At 52.1% G+C, this 22,573-nt stretch overlaps 2 protein-coding genes across 8 annotated transcripts in view; both read right to left on the bottom strand.

The window, feature by feature from the left end:
- Window positions 1–1,372: 1,372 nt before the first annotated feature.
- MYOZ3 (myozenin 3) lies at window positions 1,373–16,755 on the bottom strand. Of its 5 annotated transcripts, none has more exons than XM_044777805.2 (8): window positions 16,422–16,653; window positions 15,715–15,755; window positions 14,660–14,721; window positions 9,163–9,317; window positions 8,177–8,230; window positions 7,924–8,059; window positions 7,309–7,471; window positions 1,373–4,298 (listed from the first exon to the last, which is right to left on the bottom strand). In XM_044777805.2, the coding sequence occupies exons 3-8, from the start codon at window positions 14,718–14,720 to the stop codon at window positions 4,130–4,132; spliced, it is 738 nt and encodes a 245-aa protein (XP_044633740.1). In that variant the 5' UTR covers window position 14,721; window positions 15,715–15,755; window positions 16,422–16,653; the 3' UTR covers window positions 1,373–4,129. The 5 variants fall into 5 exon arrangements, with proteins under 5 accessions (XP_044633740.1, XP_044633739.1, XP_014708132.1 ...); XM_044777804.2 differs by having other exon boundaries at window positions 16,082–16,653; XM_014852646.3 differs by lacking the exon at window positions 15,715–15,755 and having other exon boundaries at window positions 16,422–16,755.
- Window positions 16,756–18,231: 1,476 nt separating this feature from the next.
- SYNPO (synaptopodin) overlaps window positions 18,232–22,573 on the bottom strand; it is a 36,586-nt gene continuing 32,244 nt past the window's right edge. For all 3 annotated transcript variants that reach the window (XM_044777802.2, XM_070517191.1, XM_070517192.1), the window contains one exon: window positions 18,232–21,022. In XM_044777802.2, the coding sequence (XP_044633737.2) occupies window positions 20,339–21,022 (684 nt within the window). In that variant the 3' untranslated portion in view covers window positions 18,232–20,338. The remainder of the gene's footprint in view (window positions 21,023–22,573) is intronic.

The following is a 22,573-nucleotide window of genomic DNA, read 5'->3' on the forward strand; positions in this document are numbered from 1 at the left end:
TTTTCTATATCCTTGTTCGTCCTTTGTCAATAATTGAAAGAACTGTGTTAAATCTTCCACTATGATTTTGGGTTTATCATTATGTAAGGATCTTTATCACAATAATGCTTTTTGGCAGAAAGTCTACTTTGATGTTAATATAGCTAGAAGACATTTTTTTGGGATAGTACTTAACTGGCTTATAATTTCCCATTTCTTTACTTCTGTATCATATTTTTAGGAGTGCTGCTTGTGAATAGCACAGAGCTGGAATTGCTTTTTATCCGACCTGTGAGTCTCTATCTTCAAACTGGTGAGTCTTATTCATTTACATTTATTGTGATAATGGATATATTTAAATGTATTTATACCACTTCATTTTATGTGCCTTTGCTTCTTTTTCATCCTTCCTGCCACCTATTGAATTGATTTCTCTGCTCACCATTGCCTCTTAGATTCTATACTTTCTTTCTGGATCCTTCCCAAAGCATGTTCTTTTGTAATTCTTTCAGGGGTTAGTGGAAAACTCTCTTAATATTTGATTGTGTGAAAATTAATTTATTTTGCTCTCCCTTCTTGAAGATTTTTTAAATTATTGGTGTCTTTCTAAGTGTTGTTCTTTTATAGATAATTTAACTTTTCTGTCTAGGTGCCTTTGAAATTTCTCTGTGACTTTGGAGTTCTGCAGTTAAATTAATCTGTGGATTTAATTTATCCTTCTCAGGACAGGGCGAAGATTATATGAAATTATGTCTTTTATCAAACCTGGAAAATCGCTAGTCATTTTTAAACTGCTTCTGGAACTCCTATTATTACTGTTGGACGTTTTCATTTTATTCTCCATGTCTTTTAATTTCTCTCTCCTATTTTCCGTCTCTTTAACTCTCTGTAATGCATTATGGGCACTTTTAGTTCACTAATTCTTTCGGTACATCTGATCTGCTATTAATATGTCCACTAAGTTTTTTAAAAGGAGGGATTGTTTTGGTAAAATATAACACACATACAGAAAAAGTGCATAAAACACAGATGTACAACTAAATTAAATATTTTTAACAATCGCCAAGGTCTGGAAACAGAAAGTTTCCAGCTTTCCTCAGAAGCATCTTGTATGTCCCTTCATAATCACAAACCTTTCTTTCCTCCCAAAGTTACCACTATCCTGACTTCTACATTAAACACTTCCTCGCAGTAAACATACAGCTGTATCTGCCTTCCTTTGATTACCCTTCTGTTTCTGAGAGGCGTCTGTACTGGCGCCTGTAACTGTAGTGCTTTTATGTTCATTGCTGCTATATCTAATGTTGGGTTTTCCAATGCTTTAGCTATTCTCAGTCCTTTTCATTTCCATCTCACTGCATGATTTCATTTCTATAAAGAACAAAAACAGGCAAAAAGTATAGAGTTTTATATGAAGGGGTTATTAGGCCCCCAAATTACATGAAAGGTTAATGACCTGCTTTATCAGGACCCAAATTTTACTTGCTGTTGAATAAAGAAGGAAAATACAGAATAATACATATAGTATGATCCCATTAAAACAAAGACATATCATTGTACCTATGCATCTACACACATGTACATATTTGCCTATTCAAACAATTCTAGAATTCTGGAAGGACCAAACTGTTACCAGTGGTTACCTCAGGTATGTGGAAATGGGGCAGAATGCAGGAGGGTGGGGAGGTCTGTGTGTGTGCATGGGAGGAGCTATGTGGGCAGATACTTTTACATGTTATGTCTTCCTTTATTTATGAATTTGTTTATCCATTTTTACAATAAGGATTCTTTTTTTTTTTTTTTTACAACATCAGCAAAAGTCACATTATTAGAAGAAAGGAAGAAGATTAGTTTTGGGATGCAGCAGGCTCCCTGCCAGGCTCTCCTCTTCTGTACCTGGTGGCTGTCATCACCCTCCAGAGCACAGCAGAGCCAACCCAAGGCAGGCCGAGTCCTCTCCTCTATGTTTCAGACACTTTAATGGTTGGTTTCCAGCTCACGAAAACATGGCTTTAAACAGCAGCCTCCAAATTCAAGACAATACATTGATTACAAGCAATTCTAAGCTGCTGACCTCTTGAGACTGTGTGGGGCACAGTGGAACCCCAAAGCCAAAGGAAAATGCAACCACTATCCCACGCACCCTGGGAGCCAGCTGGGTGCCTCACCTCATCTCCCAAGAGAAGGAGTCAGGGAGGAGGCAGAGGGAGGCGGAGGAAGGAGTAACTCATGTCCAAAGGGAGCCCTACAGGATCAGAAGCTTTCCTTCACGTCTCAGCTTTACTGACCCCCAGTGACATCCTGGCAGCCTGCTTCTCAAGCTGCATCCCCTGCAAGAACATCTTTCCAGTCAAGAGCAGTAGTTGTGTGAATTCTAACAGTGACTGAGCAGTTACTGTGTCTGTGTCCATCACTGTGCTCACAGCCACTCTATACACGGGCTCCGACTCTTGTTCTCATCTTACACGTGGAGAAACAGAGGCCCACCCACGAGAAATGACCTACTCAAGTTCACACGGCTAGCAGTTAGAACCCATCCCATCCAGTCCGACTCCCCAGCCTGCACTCTAACCTCTAAACTCTAAGGCAGGGTACCCTGATGAGGTGATTCCAGAGTGAGCGGGCATTGGCATGGCCACTCAGTGCAAGGAAAGGAGACAGCCACTGGAATCAGACAGATTCCCATTTGGCTCTGTTCCCAGACAAGTCACATCCCCCTTTTGAGCCTGGATCTCCATGTCTGTAAAATGGGACAATGCCTTTCTCTCAGGTTTGTACCGAAAATTAGAAACAGGACTTGTAGAGAAACTACTCCCAGCCTTAGCACTGAGGCACCTAGTAAAAAGCAGCCACTACCATCATCATCATCATCATCGTCGTCATCATCGTCACCATCATCACCATCACCGTCACTTGAACTAAGAGCCATTCCTTTCTCTCCTCTTCCTAATGAGCTGGAGCAGAGCCCCGAGCTACTCCTGTGGGGACCAGGAGAAGATCCACCCAGGGGCCTGCTCAGCATTGTGAGCAGAAGGAGGTGAAAGAAGGAGTCCTTATAAGTGCCCTTTGCACTTTGCACCTGTCCTGGGAGGTGTGCGGAGGGGTGACCCCACTTTGCATCCCCATGGCCACCTCCCTAGTCCAGGCCTTGTTCCTTGAAGTCTTCCTGGCTTCCGGCCTTAGTCCCCTCCAATCTGTGCCTCACATGGCAACCTCCCTCCCCAGCTCAACACCCTCCCCGACTTCCTTAGTACAGCACCCCGACTCTAGCCCTCTAAGGAGGCACCGACTCCTCTAACGTTGCCCTCTCCCTTCTCCAGAACACCCTGCATCTATGACAATCCCGCACCTGTGCACGGGCTGGTCCACTTGCCGGGAACACCCTCTTCCCTTGATGGCCTCGCTCCTCCCCGGAGCTCCCACTCCCGTCCTCTGGGAAGCTTCCCAGAATCCCACCCCACACCCAGGGTGAGAGGCCCCCTGCTCAGCCTCGCGGGGCCTTGTTCCTCAACTGTCAGTTAGCACGCTTCAGGGAAAAATTAAGATGATTTACTGCTTTACAAGTCTGTCTTTCCCTCCTCTAGGCCAGGGCCTGGCTTATTCACCACACGCACTCCCTGGGGCTGGCACAGTGTCTAGCACACAGTAGGTGTTTTGTAAATGTTTACAGCATGAATAGATAAAGCCAACTGCGTCTCAGAAAAAGGAAAAACTTTCTCATTATCAGAGTTATTCACAGGCAAATGGCAACTAGTGAGCTCCCCGTGATTGGAGAGTGTACGCTGGAGGGCAGGAGCAGGGAGGAGTGGAGGCAGGAGGTGCATTCGTTGGTGGTTGGCATTCCTAAAGACACAAACCAGGGACACTGGAATCACCTGGGAGTACTAGTTACTAGTGGAGACTGCCCCACTCCGGGGTCTCTGATGCTCCAAGTCTGGGGCAGGACAGAAATTTGTGTTAAAAATAACATCCCCAGGTAATTTTGAAGCACACCACATTTGGGGACTAGTGAACTTTGTGACCTTTGAGGCCGCTTGCAATGGGTTTTGTATGTGAAGGCCCTTCGTAAACTGTGAAGTGCTGTCCATGAGTCTTGGCTCCAGATGTTACCCAAACTCCGAGACTGGGGAATTGAAGATTCAGGCTGGGGCTACAGATCCTCGGACTCCGGGAGGTTGCGGACCCAGCCCTGGGCCACTCTGTTGAAGCTGGGCCTCAGGCGGAGGAGTTCCAAGCCGCTGGTGAGCTCTGGGACGAAGGGGGTGCCTGCCCTGGGCATGGCCTCCCCCACCAGGGGTCCTCCAAAGGGCACCGGGGTCCTGGGGAGAGAAGAGCAGCAGGAGGGGTGGGCTGTGTGTGAAGGAGATGGCAAACACTGACACCTGGGTCACCATGCCGGGCCCCCTCCCTGCCTCTCTCTAGGCCTCAGTTTCCCCTCCTATACAGCAAGGTTTTGTACTGTCTCTAGCAGGTTTTTTTAGTCTGCCCATTCCCAAGTCTGGCCCTGGTTGGGGTGGCTTATTGTTGGGAATAGAAGTGAAGTTTTCCGAGTTAGGATTGGTTTGTCCCAGGCACAGCTCTAGGCTCCCCTTAAGTGAGCCCCAGAAGGGACCAGAGTAGGAATAGGGTTTCCCCCCTCGTTCTGTCTCCCCTCAGAACAAGATACCCACAAACTGGGGAGAGAAGGGAGGATTTCGAAAGAGCAGTGAGAATCAGGAGGACGCAGATTACAGCAGAGACACTCCACTTCCCACCCATAAGACTGACAAGAAGAAATAATTTGGTAATGGGGCAAAGTTGGTGAGGTAGGGGTCGGGGGACAAAGTTTCACTCCTAGACTGCTGTTTGGAGGGTAAATTGATGCTGCGACCTCGGAGGATAATTTCGCAGGATCTTCTTAACTTGAAAACGTGCAACCTCTGTAAACCAGCAACTCCACCTACAAGCATGTGGCTTAGGGGAGCACAAGCATAGATGACGAGGGAGCAGAGATAAGCACTGACTAGTGACAAACCAGAAGCAACCACCCGCCCATCGGCAGAGGAATGGACAAGACAAGTGTAGAATCTCCACACGACAGAACACTATACAGCAGCTTAAAAGGAAAGACAGGGTCTGTATGGATGAAGTAGGGTAGAATCAAAAGCATAATGCTGAGTGAAAAAGGCAAGCGAGTTACAAATGAAATACAAAGTATTAAAGCGCCACGCACACACAGAGCAATGCGTGGCCCCTGGGGGACGTAGCCGCCTGTAGACGATGTTCTGAGAATCTACACACCCACCTGACAACACGTTACCTTTGGGAAGGGAACTTGGATGGAGGATGGTGAACACAGGAGCCCTACCTTTATCTGCAGTTACGTAGGTTTTTTTTTTCCCCCAAAAGAGAATATAGGGGTGTGGTTTTTAAACTGTTTTTCAATTTTAAGAAAAATAAAAAGGCTTTCTCCTGTAGTGTCTTCCCCACAGCCTGGGACCAATAGGAAGAGGGCAGTGCTTGCCCCCGGGTGGAAAGGCGAACCTTGGGCCAGGGCCTGGGCTCCAGCCAGGACAGCATTTCTGCCTGGACCACCCCAGCTGTGGCAGCAACAGCCAGGCCCCGCGAGAACAGCTGGGCAGCGTCCAAGCAGAGCAGGCCTCACAGCTGGGCGCTGACTGAGAGCCCAGAGCCCTGGATTCTGAGCACAGCTCAGCCACCAGCACTGCTGTTCCTCCTCTCTGTGCCTTATTTGGCCCTTCCGTCCCGGAAGGGGTCTGGGCTCAGGGTTCCCCAAGACTCTTCCTTTGCTGGTGGGAACGTGCCTCAGACTGTCGTCCCTGAGGCGTGAGATGGATGGGGCTGCCACCTGAGCCGCCCAGCCTGGAAGCTGGCTGCCAGGACTGAATGTCTGCTGAGGGTTGTAAATAGCTGGGCAGGCAAGGCCTGAGGGCCCCAGGAGGAGAGAGGGGACAGTCCCGCCTGGCAGGAGGCCCCAAACCGTCTGCCAGGGGCTTGTGGCTCACACAATGCCTGTTGGGCCCAGTCTCCTGTCATGGCCCTCCCGGGCTAGTCAGCTGCTCGAGGGCGGTCACACGCCTCCTGAGCTGTCTCTTCTCAAGGCCGGTCACCTCCAGTCCCTTCAGCCCCTCCTCACAGGCCCAGCCAGGCCCTGGTGACCACTCATCTGTCCCTGTCAGACAGACACGGTCTCCACGTGTGGGCTGAGCAGGTGCCAGACGAGCTGGACTGTGGCCTCCTCTCCAGGGGGGCCTCGTCTCTCTCAGTTAGTGCAGCCCAAGCCAGAGGAGCATTTTTCAAAAATCGCGTCAGACTGAGGAAGCCAACTGCAGCTGAAATGCGGCCCTCAGCCCAAGGCCTTTGTCCAGTGCCAAGCTCCTGTCTTGACTCCCATGATTTTTCAGGCCCCCTTGGGCAGAATGTTAAATTTATCCCTTTCAAGTTCTCCCCTGTTAACTTTTCCAACCATCACTTCAGCCTGTAAATAGTAATAATAGTAACAATGTTTATTGAGAGCTTATTACTTGCCATAAACTTTGCCTATGGTTCTCACGCCATCCTCACAACAATCTTATGAAGTAGGTACTGTAATAGTCTCATTTTACAGATGAGGAAAGGGAGGCTCAGAGAGGTCAAGTCACCTGCCCAAGGTCACACAGCCAAGTGTGGAGTCTGCATTTAAGCCCATGTTGAGGAACTAACCAGTACAAGCCACTCCTCTGTGGCTCTCATCTCTGATGTCTAATGTTTCACTGCCACTCCCCACTGTGGGGCAGCTTCAAATCCACTTTCCAGGCCTCTTCCACACCATCAATGAAGGTGAGGACAAGGCTGAGCTGGTCTAGGACTGGCAAGATGTGGGCCCACTTCCCAGGGAAGGATGTGCACCTAGATGTCCATCAAAGAGGGGGCACACAGCAGTGATGGAGAACATGAAACTGGGCTCCAGAGACAAACCTAGACAGACCCAGACTTGGACCCCAGCCCTGCCGCTGCTTCCCTACTTTGTGAGTTTGGGCAGGCCTTTGGCAGTCCTGAGCCAGTCTCTTCCCGAACAGAATAGGAAAGATTGTAGCACCCGCCCCACCCCGTCGGGGGAGGATGCAACAAGACGTGTGACGCGTTCGCGCATTCATTCCCTGGACGTTGCCTCAGCACCTACGCCGCGCAGAGGCAGGGGGTCTACTGAGTTCTAGCAAGAGCTCAGTGCACGCGCATGAAGCCTTAGATAGAGCCCGCGCAGAAAGGGCCCCGGGCAGTCAGCTCCCGCTGCGCGGGTGACCGGCTCCCGCACCCTCCAGGTCCCTCCCCAGCTGCCCGCCGCCTTACTTGTTGAAATTCCGATACTCGGCCGGGCTAGGGGTGTGACTTCGGCCGTCGCTCTGGTAGTCCCGGTAGCTGATGAACTCCTGCCACGGGCAGCGGTAGCCCTTGGGGATGGCCGTGTGGTTGAACTTCTCGGGCGGGACGCTCTTCAGGGGCTCCGCGTAGCCTGGGGGTGGAGCAGGGCGCGTGGGAGGCGGGCGGGGAAGGGACCCCTGGGTTCCTTCCTCCCTCGGCCCCCACCCCCACGCCCACCCAGTGGATACAGAGGACGGAAGACCGGAGCTGGGAAAGAGGAGTGGGGGGGGGGGGGTGACGCCAAAGTTGCTCCAGCAAAGGGGACCCTTCGCCATCCCTGGAAACAGGAGGACTGGAGCCGGGGAATCGCGAGTTGGGGCGCAGATTCTAGTGCTGGCTCCGATTCTGGCTCGCTGTGTGACCTTGGGCGCGTTGCTGCGCCTCTCTGGGTTTGGGTTGGGTCTGTAGAGGGGTGTGTGGGGGGGGGGTGTGTGTGTGTCGGGAAGGAGGTGGACTAGACGTTCTCTGGGGTCTCTTCCTGCCCCACGGTGGCGCACGCTCCTGTCCCCTTGCTCTGGTCCCGGGACCCAGGAGACCGCTCACCTGGCGCCAGGGTGCTGGGGCTGCGGGCGCTCTTTGCCCCGGAGGCTGCGGGCTGCGCGTCCTCGGGGCCCCCGGGCGAGGCCGGGAAGATGTGGAGCTCCGAGCGGTAGTTCTGCCCCTCGGGGCCGTTGGTGACCTGGGCACAGGGGCGGGCGCTCAGCGGCGGCGGCCTGTAGCCTTCCAGCCGCCGGGCACCCCACCCCCGGCCCCCAGCCGCGAGCCGCCCCGCCTGTGGGGTCCCCTGCGCGCTCACCGTCCCGGGCTCTGCTGCTCCAGGCACCTTCCCCTTGGCGCTTCCGGCCACGGTCTGTGGGGAAAATAAGCCGCAGGAGGGCTCAGCGGGGAAAGGGACCAGGGTCTCCCTCCAAAAAAATAAAAGGGCGTGGCCTAATCCCAACGCCCACCTCCCCGGGGATGGGGGGGCCGGGTGCCCAGCGCCTGGACAGAGAAATGCTCTGCGTCTTGGTTGCTATTATAATATTGACAGATATTATATTTTGCACAGATACTTGACTTCCCTGAGCCTCAGTTTCCTCCTCTGTAAAATGGAGGTGATGACGATAACTCACTCTGTGAGCATTAAGTGAGATGATAGATGCAAAGCCGCTAGCTAGCACCGTCCTGGGCACAAAGGGAGGCAGGTGTTTGTCGTCTTTATCATTCGGCCACATCACTCCTCTCAGCCGCTCCCTGTCTAGTCCAGAAACTAAGCAGCATCTGGATGGAATGTGCGGGAGTTCCTTAGAAGTACCTGAAACTGCCTCCTGCCTCTTTGCAGCCTGAGGATGAACTGCTCTCGCCTCCTTTCTCTACCAGCAGACTGTGCCGTGGCCTTTTCCTTCTTCCAGTGGGAAGAAGAGAAAAAGGCATTCTGCATTTTCCACCTTAGATCAAGCTCAAGTCTAACCTAAATCCGGCTTGCTGTAAATTCAGCCCAGAGCACATGACTATGCTTCAGCCCTTTTTATAGGAGCCAGAGTCCTTCACTCCACAGCTCCTCCTGCCCATGCCACTTCATGTTTCACATCTGGGGAGACGCCTAAAGAGGTAACCCTTTTCTAGGATCATCCGGCAGGGCGGGGCTCAGTCCGATGGGAACATCACAGTCTTCCCCAGCTGGAGCTTGAGGGACTCCCCAGGGGCCAGAGGTCCTCCCCTGGCTCACTGTTGGGCTTTAGACTAACCACTGGCTCTCTCTGGGCCTCAGTTTCCCTGTGAGCACAGTGGGGGCTTACTCACCACCCGCTGGCTGGCTGCAAACTCAAAGGTGAATTTCTGCACGCGGCGCTGCCTCTTCTGGAAGAGGAGGGATCCCCGGTTGTTGCGGAGCGACAGCTCTTCCATCATCAGGTCCTGGGGCACGCTCAGCTTCTTGCCCAGGTCCAGCAGAGGGACTGCCAGGAGAGGCCAGAGGCAGCTCTTACTACCAAACCCGCAGGCTTCCTAGGCTGCCGCCTCTCAGGGGGCCTCCTCAGCGAACTGTCCATTGTGTGTGAGAAGCCTGGTTTCTCCCCACACTTACCGACACTGAGAGTCATCATTCAGCGGAATCTTTGCCCACCTGATGGGCAGAAATGACACCTCAGAGTTTAACTTGCATGTGTTTGACACTCAGTGAGACTGAGCCCCATTTCAGACGTTCTTTGGCCATTTGTATTTATTCCGTGAATTTCCTGTGCAGCTCTTTGCCCATAGTGGTGGAAGTAGTGAGAAATGATCAGATTCTAGATATCCCTTAAAGGTCAGCCATGGGTATGGGCTAGGAGAGAGAGAGGGTGGGAGTCTACGGAGAGGCTCTGGCCTGAGCCACTGGAAGGATGGAGCCACCTCCTGAGGTGGGGACGGCTGGAGGAGGAGAAGGTGCGGGAAAGATGGAGTTCAGTTTTAGACTCGAGGTCTTTTCAATTCAAAATAGCCTCTTATTATTATAAGAATAGCACATATGTGCATTGAAGAAAGTTAGAAAATACAGATAGAAGAGAAAAAGAAAAGAATTGCCTCCCACCCAGAGATTGCCACTATTAACACTTTCAGGTATATCATTTCATACTTTTTCAATGACTATATATTCCTATATGAGTTTTTAACCAAAATGAAATCATAGTATCATGCTTTATAACTTGCTTTTATCAATTAAAGGTCTCTCCCCTTCCAAGTGAATAAATTTTGTTTTATATAATCCCCAGTCCATGTTTGACTCCCCTAATGGTCTCCAAAATTGGGCATATAAGATTTGAAGAGCTGTGTAGACACCCAAATGTGAGAAGGGAGCTGGATGTGTGGGTCCAGTGTTCATGGGAGAAAACTAACCTGGAGATAAAAATTGGAACAGTGTGAGCTTACAAATGGTATTTGTTGTTGTTGTTTTTCAGTGAAGACCATTAAGTTTATTTCTTTTCTCATAGTTAGGACTAGTTATTATAGCCATGTAGACGGTTTCCAGGGCTGATAGCTGTCCTTAGTAGTTCCGGGGCCCATCCATATCCTTTTTGCTTTCCCCACTGGCGAAATGCACACTTTTATATTTTCCTAACAAGGGAAGCCTTTAAAGGAGTGACAGAATGGTGAGGAGGTTGGTAGGAAAGGGACATGTCTGGACAGCACCACCAAAGGGGTCCCTCTCTGAGATCAGATGCACAGAGCTCTGAAAATGGTGCTCCCATCAGCGAACAAACATGCGTGTTACTTCACTAGCTCTATAAATGGTGTTTTGAGTGGCAAGCTGGATGAGATCACCAAGGATATGAGAATGGATAAAGAGATCCGAAGTCAGCCCCGGGGCTTCCAACATTTAGATGAGGAGATGTGGAACCAGCAGCCCTGGAGCCTGGAAGGGGCACCCAGTGAGGTCGGAGGAAATCTAGAAACCAAATGCTGAAAGTGGTCGGGAAGATGGAGTGACCAGCGAGGCAAATGCCGCTGATATGTGAAGCAAGATGAAGGCTGAAAATTGCCCATTATTTGGTAACCTGGGGTTATTATTGGTAATTGCACAAAGGCAGTTTCTGTGGAGTATTTGGGTGTGACAGCCTTACTGGAAAGGGTTCAAGAGAAGATGGACAGAGGAGCAGCTTAACCACACCACGAGGAAGCAATGAGCCAAACCCAGGATGTGGGACATTCGACAGCGCAACTAGCCTGGTTTCTTCAAAGGAGTGAATGACCCAGAAAAAAAAGAAGGGGAGTGTTTAGATTAAAGGAGATTCAAGAGACATAGCCACCAAATAAAAACAATGGCCCCTTTTTGGATCCTCATTAAAACAAACTAGAAAATTGGAGAAGGTGGACTATGGGACTAGTTATTTGATAATCTTAAATCAACATTGCTAGTTTTTTCAGTGTGCCAATATCTTCATGGCATGTAAGGACACGTCCTTTTATTATTTTTGATGGATTCTGAAGTATTCAGGGTTTGCTTAGGATTCCAGGAATAAAAAGGGGGATTTGCACTCTCTACTTTTGTGTGTGTTTGGGGATTGGCTTAATAAAATCTTAAAAAGAAAGAAAGAAAAAGAGGAAGAAAGCATAGACAACTGCTTTGAGAAGTTATGCTCTACAGGACCATGGCTGGAGGCAGCTGTGGAATCAAGAGGGGTTTGTTTGTTTTTAAAGAGGGAGAAATAACACGCGTGCTTGTCAGCTGATGGGAAAACTTGACAATGCAGGAGAGAGCGGGGAGAATTACCGAAGGAATGCCCTTGAGCAGGAGGGAGGGCGGGGAGGGTGTCCGGTGCCCAGTTAGGAGGGTTGGCTTCAGACAGGCACAAGGAGAGTTCATCGACCACGTCAGGAAGGAGAACTGAGGACATGGACACAGATGCAAGCACGTGGACAGATGTGGAGGAGGGAGCTGCACAAGTTCTCTTCTGGTTACTTCCCTTCTCTCAGTGAAATAAGAAGCGAGGTCATTAGCTAAGAATGAAGATGGGGGAGGAGGTAGTGGAGGTTTGAGGAGAGAGGCTGCTAAAGTTGTCTACAAGAGTGTGATGGAGAAGAGAAGAAGAGAGAAGGGCCAGGGACGTGGACTCAGCCGTTGGGTAGCACTGAGGACCCTGCAGGCGCAGTGACTCACTGCCTTCGGTGGAATCCTAAACAACCTTTTAAAAAAGAAAGTTGACATTTTTTTCACTCATTCAGCAAATATCGAGAGAATAACTTCTACATGTTAGGAATAGAAAGAAACCCACTGTGGGTTAAGAGGGAAAAAACTAAGTTTCATAAGAATCTGTATTCTAAGATCCCACTCACATATTTAAAAAACTAAGTGTGTGTTTATGCACGCCCTGGAGAGTCTGCAAGGAGGCGTGCCAAATGTTAGCAGCGCCTACTTATGGCACGTAGGGAGGATGAGCGAGGGCTCGAAATTGTTCGCACTGTTGGTTTTTTTTTTTTTAACAAGAAAACGTACTGCATACTTAAAAACATGAAAGACTACACCTAGAGATCTAATAAAAAGTCCCCAGCATCATATTCTCAGATACTATCCAGATGAACTGAGCTCGATATTTAAAAATTTTTAAAAAGCTATGGATAAACCTATTGGACTAAGCAATTCTATTTCTAGGCATTCATCCTTGGGGAGAAAAGTTGAATAAACATGCCCGAAGATCTACGTTACAAGGATGTTTCCTGCAGTGAGGTTTCAAATTGTGAAACTGGGGCTCAGTCTTGCAGTAGATGCTGCCCAGCGGCCCTTTATCAGTGGCTGGCAGTTCTCAACCGCCACCTTCTGCAGAGGACCGTCCAGGCAAATGGAAGCACCACGGCCCCCTTGCTGAAGATGGGACGAATTCTGTGGAGCCGTTCATGCTCTGCAGCACCATCCGCCACAGGGTCTGAGTGAACCCGGGCTGTGGCGGAGCCCACATCCTTGCTTAGCAATTCCCCTGCCCTAGCCTGCTTCGTCTCCTCCCTTCTCCTGAGAGCGCGACCTCAGTAAGTCACTTGCTGAAGAATCCTCAGGCTCTGCTCCTAAGGGTCCCAACCCAGGACGAGCCTTCAGGACCACGATTGGGGGCGGGGGGGGGGGGCGGTGTATACAAATACGTATAACATATTATATGCTGGGGGTGCAGGGGGAGGGGTGGCAGAGAGATAAATCATTCTAGGCTGGAAAGAAGTCCGTGGTGTGCCACTAATGGGAAAAAAGCTTCAGCTGAAGAACAGTGTATAGTATTTAGCCCATGTGTGCATGTGTTTATATAAATACGTTTATATATGAACAGAAGAAGGATTTACACAAATATGTTAACAGTGGTTATCTCCAGATGGTTCCATTATGAGGAACTTTCGCTTTCAAAGTCATTCATGTCTGTTTAGTCTGAATGTTTTATAAAATGGATGTATTATTTGTATAGCCATATAGGAAAGGAGCAGCTCTGGAGACAGAGATCTGGAGTCAAATTTCAGCTCTACCACCTGCTGGATGTGTGACCACCTAGCTCCCTGAGCCTCAGTTTTCTCATCTGCAAAATAGGGATAATAATCTCTAACTTACAGAGTTGTCATAAGGGTTGTATAACACAAAGCATAAAAGCTCTTAGCACAGTATCTGACACATAATAAGCACATGACAATGGCGTTTTCATTATTATTACTTTACCATGGCTGTCTTTTGGTGGTGAGACCATGAGATCTTTTTTTCTACCTTCCTTTAGTTTCAGAAGTGTCTTTAATTAATACCTTAGCAAAAGTCAACTATAAATTTCCAGTCTGGCATAAATGATGTGTGTCTATATTTGGAGGTCTGTAATTAATTAATTCCTTAAGAGAAAAGAGAATGCACTGCCTGCATCTTCTAGTTAGAGCATCAATACCTCCCAAAGCTTGCATACTTCAGCACACACCATTGTGGAATAAAAAAAGAAACCTGGCACCAAGAAAAGGAGCCAAGAATACACAAAATAGGTTAAAAGGACAATTGACATCTAAAGTCATGCCATGTGATGAAACACTTCTCAGAACTCTGAAGGAGGAAATCTGCAGCAGAGCCCTGCGACGAGGCATTCTCAGAGCTGCTCACTGTCCGCCCGCATCGGAATCACCTGCACGTGTCTACAGGCTGGGAATCTGTATTTTTAACTAACACCACCAGTCACATGATTCACATGAAAGTTTGAGAATCCTGACTTGGTTGAATCCCTTTTTAAAATACTTGAAATGGTCTAGAGTAGGCCAAATAAACAGACCCCAAAATTACACCAAGAGTTCTTACAAAGTTGATAAACATGTATTTTAGACAATTTATTCATTGGCTGAGTCAGCTTTTAAGTGAAACGGCTGGAGTCAGATTGGGCAGCCTGCTCTGGCCACCCTGCCCACTCTCCCCTCGCCCAGTCTCCAGCCATGGGGCTGGGCTGCCCTGGGTGTCCTGAGGCCTGGGTGAGACCCACAGTTACAATAAGCAAGGGCAAGTGCCTGGGGAGCTTGGGGCCACAGGTAGGGCTAGATCCAGCACCAGGCTGGATCATGATCCTCAAGGACTTAGCTGGACCCAGGCCCTAGTCGAGGGCACTCAACCTCAGTTCCCGAGTCTGTGGACATCAGAGCAAGGCCCCTCCCAATGCTTCGGGAAGCTTCCCAGCCCAGGCCGCAGATTCCACCGGCACTCCCTCAGGGCTAGCCTGGAACTCACACCTGTTTGCCCAGGCCTGGGGCCAGCAGGCCTGAGTGGCCAGAGTCCAGGATGGAGAAAGGATGGGGTCTGAGGAACTCACGAGGGCTGGGTCTGTCCTACCTGGTCCAGCGAGGTCCTCCATGGCAGCCATCACGGGCCCCTTCTGCTCCTTGGGGATCATCCTGTGGAGGAGAGACTCCCACAAATGGACCAGGCCGCCTCCGCCCCTTGCCAGACCTCCTCCCAGGCCCTGGTCCACCCAGTCCCAGCTCTGACCAGCCTTGGCCCAGCCCGAAGTCTCAAGCAAGGGCTGTCTGAGCTGGAAAGGCGTTTGGGGTCTCTTTGAGGTCCAAGGAGGATGAGGGAGACGCCACAGGTCACACAGACCTGCTTCCATGTTGCTAGGGAAGTGCTCTCGCATCAGGAGGTGGTCTCTGGGGCATTAGGGGTGGGGGCAAATGACTATTGTCATTTGCCGACACAGGTGAACTCTGATCAGAGGCTGAAAGAGGTTGGAGGTTTATGTCGGGGGGAGAGGAGTATGGGTGGTTAGGCTGGGGCTACACTGGTGTCTGCAAGGCTGGTTCTTCCCTCTGTCCCCAGTACTTGGCCCTGAGGCTTGAGGGCACAGGCTGGCCCAAGGAAGCTGAGAGAACACCACCCCTCTTCCGGGCCCCGTCCCTCGGCTAACTAGCATGGCGCTCTGTTCTCCCTTGCCCCTTCCCCCTCCTCCTCCAGCCCCCCATTTGCCTTTCATGGCACTTTCCAGGAATCTAGGTGGAGATTTACAGATAAAATGAGGTCCAGAGCCCCAGAGAACCCTGCAGCCCTGAGTCTGGATTCCCGAACTTGCCCCCAGGAGAGAAGGCAGAGCCCTTGAGCCCCCGCAGGCTGCTGGCCCCTGTGCCCCTCTGCTTTGCTTCCAGGTTGTTCCATATTCCTTCCTTTAGAAACACAATCCGCCTTCCTCTGTCCCCACCTCAAGCAGCTCCCCAGCTCTGTGCCTCGATTCTCCCTTCGGTAACATAAGGAAGTTGGGCTAGATTGTGGGGATCCATGGATGGGCTTCAAGGCGGCCACAAACCCCCTAAAACTGTATGCAAACATGAGCATGCCTGCATGCATTTGGGGTGAGGATCCCAGAGACTGAGAATACTCCGACCGTAAACACTTACGATTCCACAGTCCACGGGTCTGTCTCTTGATAACATTCCCCCTGACAGAAATTCACAGGCATTGGGAAGGGCCCCTCATGTTACAGACTGGGACCCTGCTTCCCTCCACTGCCTAAAGAGCTGGGAGTCCTGAGCTGGGCCATTACCCACCTTGAATCCTAGCCACCCCCTCCCCATTTAACCGAGAGTAACCTAGAGCTTAGACTCCCTCCCTTCCCGACTCAGGACTCAGGCTTCCATGCGGCCCCACACTCCCCACGTCCTCTGCAGGGCCTTTCCTCTGCTTGGGGGCAAGGGGCTCTGGGAGTCAGCTCATCTCCTCTGCCCACTCCCCACAGCTCCTTGAGCTCCCCTAGGATCCTGGTACCTGAGAGACAGGACCACAGTAAACAGGAGGCAGGATCAGACCCTCAGGATTAACACCTCTGTTGGGAAGCTGAGAGTTGAGTCGGCGGCTGCGGCCCCGCCGGTGGTCTGTGGTCAGCAAGTAGGCTGTGCCCTGCAGCCAGCTCTGGCCTCAGCTGACGAGAATCGTTCCTGCCTTGTCGTGGCTCACAGCCTTATTTCGGGCTGCAACAGGATCCAGGGACAGATGCTAAAAGCACCAGGCCCCCCGGGAAGACAGGTGGGCCGGCAGCAGGCCCTTGCAGACAGACGGTCTTGCACACACATGTACACACACGTACATAGGCACACACCAAAGTCACCTGGAAATGCTGAGAGTCAGTCACCAGTCACTCGAGCTTGCTCGTCGCGTCCTCAGTGCCTAGAATGGGGCCTGATGGGAACTCAGTAGATATTTGTTTAATTAATGAATGGAGGGATGAATGAATGAATTGTCCCCCAATATCTTTGCTTGACTTATTCCTTCCTTCTTTCCTGTCTTCTTTTCTTCTTTCTGCCTCCTTCCTTCCTTCTTCTCTCCCTCCCTCCACCTTCTCACATTCTTTGAGCCTCTCTCTATGGACTGAAAATAAATAAGACAGCTCTGCCCTCAAGGAGCTCAGCCAGGCCGAGTCAGACCCGTAAACAAGCCTTTGCGACGCACCATGGGAAATGCTCCGGGAGCACCAAGGGGAGGGTGCTGCCAGCTTGGCTGGGGGAGGCTGGGGAAGGCTTCCCAGAGGAGGAGACATTTGAGCTGGGCCTTGAAGGCTGAGTGGGAGTTCACCGGGCATTGCAGGCAAAGGCCGCGTCATGTGTAAGGATGTTAGGGGGTTGATAAGTAGAGCCAGACCCGGGAGGGTGGGGCGGTGCTGAGAGATGAGGCCAGGCAGGTGGGCAGGGGCCAGACCATACATAGCAGGCTTTTCAAAAGGCAAGTGCGCCTTATAGAGGACGGTCATTGAAGAGTTTAAAGTGGGGGAATGGAGTGGTCAGATGGGCATTTTCCAGAGATATCTCTGGTGGCCGCATGGAAAATGGGTCGAGGGAGCGAGACTGGAGCAGGAGGATTTCACTGTGGTCAGGTGAGATGGGGGGGTGGCTGGACTGGGGCAGTGCCAGAGGGCATGGAGAGGAGGGGAGGGACTCGAGGAGCATTTGGAGAATCACCAGGTCCTGATGAGAGGCTGGTGTGGGAGGTGATGAAAGGGCCACTCCCATTTCTGGCCGAGTGACTAAGGAGGGTAACAGGGGAGGAACAGATGGGGGGAAGTCCAGATATTGAGTTCGGTTTGGGGTGAACTTGGTTTGAGGGGCTCAGGGACTGGGATCACAGTGGGCAGGGGGACACTGCGCTCAGGAGAGGTCCTGGCTGAAGATGAAGATTGGGTCAGAGGCACACCAACCGCTCCCAGGGAAAGGTGGGACAAGCAAGGATGCGCTGGGTCTAGGGTGGGGAGCACCTGTACCTGTGTGCCGGGACACACTGTCCAAGGGCATATTTCTGACACCCTCTTAGGAAGAAGCCTGGACTCTGCTGTGGGCTGCCTGAGCTCAGCTTCCTCTGCCCAGTCTCTGCTGGGTCTGAGCTTCTAGACAGGAAGATGACAGATGTTCCCAGAACAGTCTTGGCCTCACCTGGGACTGGGGCCACAATCCCTTTCTCTGGGCAAAGGACGCCCCCATTAGGAGAGGAGCATTCCTGATGGTCTGGGTCCTGAGCTCACTAGGCTTGCCTAGACTCCTGCCTGGAGCCCCCATTTACATGAGGAAGCAGCCCCAGAGCCCTGGGCCCTGCCCCGGCTTGGCCCTGCCCACTCCGGTGACAAGGGGCAATACCGCCCTGAGACATCACCTAGCCCCGCTCACTCATCACACAGATAGGAAAGCTAAGGCCTGGAGAAGGAGTGGGTTTATCCAGGGTCACTCAGCTAGGAGACAACAGGACCAGGACTTCAACCCAGGGACTTCTTCTACGGCCCAGAGTTCTTCTGTTGTTCCCAAGTTTCCACCCCACATGTATCAAACATTCTTATCAACCCAGAGCTGTTCTTATCTACCCATGGGCTGTTCCACAGTTGGGGAGAAAGGAGGGGCTTTAGACACAGCAGAAAATAACACAGGAGGCAGTAGGATGCAGGAAGCATTTATTGAGGGCCAGAGCTGAATTCTACAGGAGGCAAGAGGCAGGACACAGGCAATTTCTAGTGGGTTAGAGGAGAGGAAAAAGGCAGTGACAGGGAGAGAACAGGCAGACAGAACTGCAGCTTCCCAAGGCTGCCTCCTGCTGGCTCTTTGGGGAAATGCAGGTAGAAGTGGATTTTTCTATGCAACTGCATCGGCTAGTAGCCTGATAGTGTCTCTTCTCTGAAAGAGGCCCTTAGCCCCAGTCTCCCATGCTACAAGGGACCCTGAAGCAGGTGAGCACTTTGGTAAATGTGCTCACTCATCATGGACCAAATAGGAGCACCCTCTCATCTTTTCAACAGGGCCTGTGTTCCCAATCCTTAGGCCCTAGGAACCCTCTGGGATCACTCTTTTATTCCAAAGCACCCCCCCCATCCCCCAACTGTCTCCCATCCTGACCCCAACTTTCCCTAGCCTCACTTAGGGGTTCCAGGTCTGACATCACCCTGACAGGTGGGTAAGTCTACCCCAACCCCAAATCACACTCTGTCCCTCACCTTTAGCAACATCCTGGTATCCTTCCACCTACATGCCTTTGATCCTGAGCCAATTTCTTCCCCCTCCCTCACTTCCCTGTTGTAGTTATTCTGAAGCTGAGATTCTGAACCTCTAGAGGGCACCACCAACCAACTCTGGAAATTATAGAACTCAGCCCCATTCCTCCCCCTGTCCCTCCTGGGGATTAGAATCAGAGCCACCAAGGTTTAAAGGACAGGCTAGGGCCTGTAGTCAGACTCCCCAAGGTCACTGGGCACCAGGCACTAGCTAGGCCAGAGTGCGATGGGGCAGAACAGTGCCCACTCATCTGGGCATGATATGGATGCGAGGGCCTGAAACTGAAGCACAGGCTACTTCCTACAGAACCAGAGACACGGGCAGACTCTGGTCTAACCCCTCACTCACCCACCCAAGCTCATCTGCCCCTGAATTCTGCCCAGCCAATCCACCAACACTACTCTCCCTCTCTTCCTAATACCACGGAATGTATTTCAGGACTGGAAGAGCCCCCAGAGGGCATCTGAGCTAATCCATTCCCTACTAAAATCTCCTCTGTGCATCTTGGCCACTGCTGGCATACCTCCCACAACAAGGAACTCTGCCTCTCCCTTCTGAATGGGCAACCAAACTCAGGGCCATCAGCTGAAGCCACAGGATAGCAGGTAGCTCCATATCAACTCTTCTCTCCCCGCTCAGCTTTGAGCCCAGAACCTGCCATGAAAGGGTCCAGAAGGGATAGATGGGTTGGAGGCACCCATAGCATTCCTGGAGGCCCAAGTCCTGGGCAGAGGGGAAATCACCACCTTGCAGCAATCTTCTCTGGCTGCAGATAAGAGGCCCTGGGCAGTCTGAGGTGGGGTGGACAAAAGCAAGAGCGGGATCTGGAAGGAGGAATTTTCCTGCCTCTTCCCTCCAGAGGGGCCAGCGGGGCACCTTGAGCTGGCCGGGGAGACCTCTCTAAAGGTCACCATGGTAAAAATAGAGCTTGTCTGGGAAGGGATGGAAAACAGCTGCTCCTGCTTGGGACTTGGTGCCAGGGAGGCAAATGGTCAAGCCAGGGCCTGGACAGGGGAACTTAGGCCTGAGATCTTCTGAACGCACCTCTCATTTGCCAGACTCCAAAGAGCAGAGCCAGCAAGGGAGGGAGGAGCATGGCCGCCGGGAATGCAGCAAGTCGCGGGGTCCATGTACACAGCGCCCTCTTCCAAGGCACCTAGTGTGTGTGCATGTGTATTGATGGGAGGGGGAATTTAGGCGTTTGGAGATTGCTTTGGCCAAAGCCCCATTAAACAGATGGGAAAGCTGAGGGTCAGACAGAGGAAGGGTCTTGCCCAGGGTCACAAAACGACTGAATGATAGAGTGAGGGCTAGAACCCAAGCCTGAATCACGACCCCACCCCACGCCCAGAGCTCTCCTCCCCTGACCCCTTATCTCTGGCGCTGTCCAAAGAGGCCAGACCCACTGGGGACGTGGCGCTGGGATCTACCACGCCCGATGACTCTTCTTCGGGCTTGGCCCTCCCAGGGTGGGAACGGGGTCGGGGCGGGGGAAGCTTTAGGAGCTGCAGGAGGCCTCGGTGGGGAGGCTGCCACGCTTAAGCCTTAGGCTGCCGTTCCACCCGCGGGGACAGATGTTGTAGCCCAGGATGCCCGGAGACTTAGCCCCGGAGTCCTCGGAGTCGAGGGACACGTCGGAGTCCGTGGGCGAGCGGCGGTAGGGGAAGGGCCTGGACGGCGCGGGCAGCGGGTTCCGGGGGCTGGTGCAGGGCGCGGGCCCGGGCGGCAGCGGGCTCCGCGGGATCGGGGCGAAAGTGGCCCCGGTGCCGACTGCTGGGCCGGGGCGGGAGGGCTGCGGCGAGCGCATGCGCGGCGGCGGCGGCGGCGGCGGCGGCGCCCCGGGCGGGGAGAAGGGCCGCAGGCTCTCGGCGCCCGCCGGCCGCGGGGAGGCGCTCTTGCGCCGGGCCGCGTTGATGATGTTTCGCGCCAGGAGCGCCTGCAGTTGGCGGCTGGGGGGCCGCACGTCGGTCTCAGGTCGCAGCGGGGAGACCGAGCGCTCGCTCCACGAGGGGGACATGGGCGGCGGCGGCGGCGGCGGCGGCGGCAGCGGCGGGGGGCTGCTCATGCTGCTCCCGCGGCTCCGCTCCCACGGCCCCGGGCTCACCCAGCCGTCCAGGCTGCTGGGGGGCCGGGACGCGCCAGGCGTCCAGGGCGGGGAGGTGGGCAGGCTCTCCTGGCGGTCCTGGGGAGAGAGCAGAGAGGGTGGGGGCAGGCGTTAGTGCTCGGGTCCTCTATACCCGGTTTCGGAAGGGACCGAGGCTGATGTGTCCACTGTACAGAGTCGGGAAGCCAGCAACCCCAGTCAGGCGGTGCCTGTGCCCCAACTGTCAGCCCAGATGCTTGGGAAAGCCCGCGCCGCCTGCCCTGCGCCTAACAGCGAGGCAGAGAGATGCCCAGTGGTTAAGAAGTCTCCCTTCGGAGACAGACTCCTTTACTTACAGAACTCGGGCAAGTTGCTTCAGCAACAGAAGCACCCCAAAGTCTCTGGGCTTACTTTCCTCCTCTGTAAAATGGGGGTATAATATCAGCACGTACCCTAGAGGGTTGCTGTGAGGATTAAATGAGATAGCTCATGTAAATAAGATTACTACATCTGTTAGAAGATGCCCTGGAAGAGAGTAAGCGCTCAATAGATGTTAGTGACCATAGAGAAATATGGGCAGGAGATACATGAAACTAACCAAAGTGGTTCCCTGTTGAGAAATGGGGTGAACAGGGCAGGGTACATGGCCATAGGAGTGGGAATAAGGCTTTTAATGTATTACTTTGTGTATAGTTTAGATTTTTGAGCTATATGGATGTATCATCTATTCAAAAATTTTAAAAATATTGATCGTTATTATTAAGGTTGGACTTGGGGAATGGCTCTCTCAGCCCCACCCCCTTGCCATGTTGCCATGGTCACCTCCTAATTTTTCCTTGGAGCCTTGAGCAGGGAGGAAGGTCCCACTGACAGATGGAAACACGAAAGGAAGAGGGGTCATTCCTCCCTAGGCAGCACTCCCCTCACTGGACTTCTTGCCAGCATTGGGTGGGGGGTGTGGATTCGCTGAGGTCAAGTTGGCGAACCTCTTTGAGGTTCTAAGGCACAGTTCTGCTATTATCCCATCATACCTGTTTCCTACTAATTTAGGGACTTTCCAGTCTGCAAGGTTCAGTCTCATCCTGCATCTCTCATGAGCTCCCCACAACAGACTGGTGAGGTGGCTGACATCAGCACACCGTTTTACAACGATGAAAATGGAGTCTGGAGGTGTAGATACCTATCTGGTGTGTTCTGCCCCACCGGGAGGTGTGTGCGTGTGTGACTATGGTGTGACTAAGGCGGGACCAGGCTTCTGCAGTGAGAACTGGTTTGAAAGTGCATGGAACCCACGCCCAGCCTGTATCTGCTAAACCATCCAACTGTCCATCCAATCAGAGTCCAGCAACAAACCAGTCCACTCAGCCTTCGGTCCGATCCAAGTGCACCAGCGGTCATCCCTCAGAGTCCAGAACCAGCCAGTCTTTACAGTGTCTCCTACCCAGTCAGGACCTAGAATCATTCATAAGATCCATTCTCTCACCCAGTCTGTAATCAGCCACAGCTAAGCCAGTCAGCCTCTCATGCAATCAGAATCTAATTTCTTCCAATCAAAAGAAAGTAATAAAGTATGTGTTTTCTCCAAACAAATGGGGCAGCTAGCTGAGCCCAGACTCTGAACTGGATCCCTTTAACCTAAAGAGGAATGTT

Source organism: Equus asinus, chromosome 9, assembly GCF_041296235.1.
Source record: "Equus asinus isolate D_3611 breed Donkey chromosome 9, EquAss-T2T_v2, whole genome shotgun sequence".
Classification (NCBI taxonomy): Eukaryota; Metazoa; Chordata; class Mammalia; order Perissodactyla; family Equidae; genus Equus; species Equus asinus.

Excerpts from the sequence above, each read along its gene's own strand:
- MYOZ3 (XM_014852646.3), bottom strand. The coding sequence starts at position 14,720 with ATGATCCCCAAGGAGCAGAAGGGGCCCGTGATGGCTGCCATGGAGGAC. Across the intron at positions 8,231-9,162 it reads TTGCAGCCAGCCAGCGGGTG|ACCGTGGCCGGAAGCGCCAA; the intron begins GTGAGTAAGCCC and ends TTTTCCCCACAG. Across the intron at positions 4,299-7,308 it reads GAGTATCGGAATTTCAACAA|GACCCCGGTGCCCTTTGGAG; the intron begins GTAAGGCGGCGG and ends TTCTCTCCCCAG.